Source organism: Saccostrea cucullata, unplaced genomic scaffold, assembly GCF_032062105.1.
Source record: "Saccostrea cucullata isolate Sc308-1 unplaced genomic scaffold, CSIRO_AGI_Scuc_v1 ctg39, whole genome shotgun sequence".
NCBI classification, from domain to species: domain Eukaryota; kingdom Metazoa; phylum Mollusca; class Bivalvia; order Ostreida; family Ostreidae; genus Saccostrea; species Saccostrea cuccullata.
The window spans coordinates 100,001-102,797 of NW_026937104.1; the positions used below are offsets into that span (position 1 = coordinate 100,001).

The 2,797-nt window shown below is 36.6% G+C and overlaps 1 protein-coding gene across 1 annotated transcript in view; it reads left to right on the top strand.

Annotated features, from left to right (window-relative positions):
• LOC134247355 (uncharacterized) overlaps window positions 1-2,555 on the top strand; it is a 6,501-nt gene extending 3,946 nt beyond the window's left edge. Inside the window, exons 3-6 of the mRNA XM_062729729.1 lie at window positions 1-461; window positions 983-1,187; window positions 1,476-1,785; window positions 2,102-2,555. The exon at window positions 1-461 is cut by the window's left edge and continues 66 nt beyond it. Of these exons, the coding sequence (XP_062585713.1) occupies window positions 1-461; window positions 983-1,187; window positions 1,476-1,785; window positions 2,102-2,378 (1,253 nt within the window). The 3' untranslated portion in view covers window positions 2,379-2,555. The remainder of the gene's footprint in view (window positions 462-982; window positions 1,188-1,475; window positions 1,786-2,101) is intronic.
• The last annotated feature ends 242 nt before the right edge of the window (window positions 2,556-2,797 follow it).

The window sequence follows — 2,797 nt, forward strand, 5'->3', positions numbered from 1 at the left end:
ACGATGAAAAAATCATTAGAAACTTCTCACCAAGTCGGTCAAACCATGACGTCCATTCAAAACCTTCCAAAACCTCTAATAGTCCTTCCCAATGTACATCCAGAAAATCTGCAAGGTCCTCCAGCAAGTCTGAGGACAAGCCTGAAAAACCCTCTACCGATAGGACACAGGGCTCCTCAAAACAAGGGACTGACTCAAAATTGGAAAAACAAGACTCAGCCTTGGGAGGAGGAGATAATGACAGTAAGGGGAAGCAAGTGAATATTGAAATAGAAATTACTGACACCTCAAAGGTAGAATCGAAGGCAGATCCCAAAAGAAGTAGGAGCACCACCCCTCAGTATCTGTCTCCCCCCGAGCTTGACACGGGGCCGGAACACATCGTGTTATCATCAGAGGAAGCCATGGTGGACCTGAGGAAAAGGGACAGGGAAGCTCTCAAAACCAACATGATGAGAATGGTTAGCATTAATACTGAAACAAATTTTTAGTAAAAAAGATATTCAGGATGCTAACTGTTGAGTTATAAGCTCAAATTGGTGCTTAAAATTTCAGTTGATGTCGTTTAAAATCACATTATTATGATTGACTATTAAATCAACATAATAGTTTATATATCAAATTTTGGAGCTATAAATATTTTGTTTGAATATCCCTATCATTTATAAAATCATTTTTGTGTTTGAAATGTTTGATCTTTATACACATTGATTATATGTTTTATATACCATGATTCCCTTTGGAACAAATGAGTTTAAGTGGTTTTCTTGCTGAGATCTAGATTCAATTCTTAACAGTCTGATTAGGTTACTTTGAAACTTTCATTTTGACCTTTAAAGAAATTTGTAAAATAATTTGATTATGAATCTTAAATACATTTTGTACTTGACACTTCAAAATTCTCTCTTTGCAGAGAAAAGCTATTTAATTTTTTGTATGAGTTATTCTAGTTGTATTAAACTAAGAGTTTTCCCGATTGCAGTCAGCCAAGAGGTTAGAGGAGGGGCCAGGCATCATTAAGGTGGGGGATAAGGCTATAGATGACCACTGTATGCAGTCCACGCTGGAGGGGGAAATGGCGGGGATGGTCGATAAGTTTAGACAGCTCAAGCTCAGAGAGTTCTATGAAGTTAACAAGCTATGTTCCCAACAAGGAATTGCACTCAGTCCTTCTTTACTAGAAAAAGGTATAAGTGCTTAAAATTTTGAAATTGGATTAATAAGAATTTTCAAGTACATTTATTATAGACTGAATCGATGTTATACTAGTTTTTAAATTTTGCCAATTCCTGTGCATGTCATATGTTTTCAGAAGCTTTAGGCCTTAAGTTTTATTAAGAGATATTCGAAACACTTCAAGCCTAAGCTAAACTTAATAATAAAAAAAAGCCATTCTTTTAATTTCTTTAAAAGAATATTAACCATTACGTAAGATTCTCTTTGAATTATAATATCTCCTGTTGTTGGTTTTTCAGTTCTGTTGTACCCTCCGGATATCCCACACACCTTTATCAATAAACAAGTCAAGACCCCAGGGGCGCCCCTTCTCTCCAGTCACTATGCAGATCCCCCAAAGAGGCCCCGGACCCCCATAGAGGTCAAACACAAGGACCGTGTGAGGCGGTCACAGAGTGGTCGACTTCTGATAGACAGCCGTCACCGCTACCCCCAGGGTCGCTCCGTGGCACCCACAGGCACCAGGGCCACCCTGTCTACTGGGAAAGCCATCATAAGGAGAAAGGTAGATTGCTGGATGTCCTTTGAGGAGTATGACAGACTTACAAGGTAAGGATGGCTGTGTTATTGAATCTCAGGTGACCAACGAAATCCCAGGTCATCTTCTGATTACACAGGAAGAGAAATCTTGTGTGATTTAGTTTGAGTATATCTTATTGGATTATTTTGCATCTTCCTTTTGCGTAAAAATACAATAATTTTTATTATACTAAAAACTTGTCTTATATAATTGATTTCAAAAATTATATCTAGCTTTAAAATAAATTTTTCCGTATCTGGTGCTCCCAAAACACTTCTAAGATAGAACTGATATATGATTCAAATCGTTAACAATACTCAGTCACAATTTTTGATTTTGTAACAGTCACCTGGCAATCAGGTACCAGCAGCTACACGGCTCTTCTGATTCCAACGCCTTCTGGCCCGGCCAGCTTCTGGATAAAATTAGACTGTGTATGCCCCCGTACGATAAACCAGAAATACCAGACCAGAGCGGAATCGTCTTCCAGAAGGTCAAGGAGAGAAAGCTGACCAATCTCGGGAAGGCGCGGGATTACTCGGCCTGGCCAGTCAATGACCAAGGATACGTACAGTCCGGGATATACGATCCATTTGCTAGAAAATTTATACACAACTATTGATGCTAGAAAATTTTTATATTTAATCTATAAAAGCATGTGCTATTTTTATGCCTTAAAAAACATTTACACTCATGTTTGTTACTTGCAATGTTAGAAGTCTGATTTAATTTTTATTTGTATTTTTTTATGCATTCAGGTTTGTTTCTGCAGAATTTATTTTTGATATTTGTTTGACTCTGAGAGAAATTTATTTGTTAACTGTTACCAGTATTAATGGCTGTTGCACATAAAAAGTTCTAATTTTGTTTTTTTTTAATGCAGTATGTTCGGATTAATTTAAGCAATAGATGACCGCAGATTTAAGATGAAGTGAATTAAAATATGCAGTTTAATATTTAATTTGTTATCACTTCACAAAAAATTTTGAAGTTTTATTTAGCCAAAATAAATTGATAAAATACAGTTGTATATGTTTATCC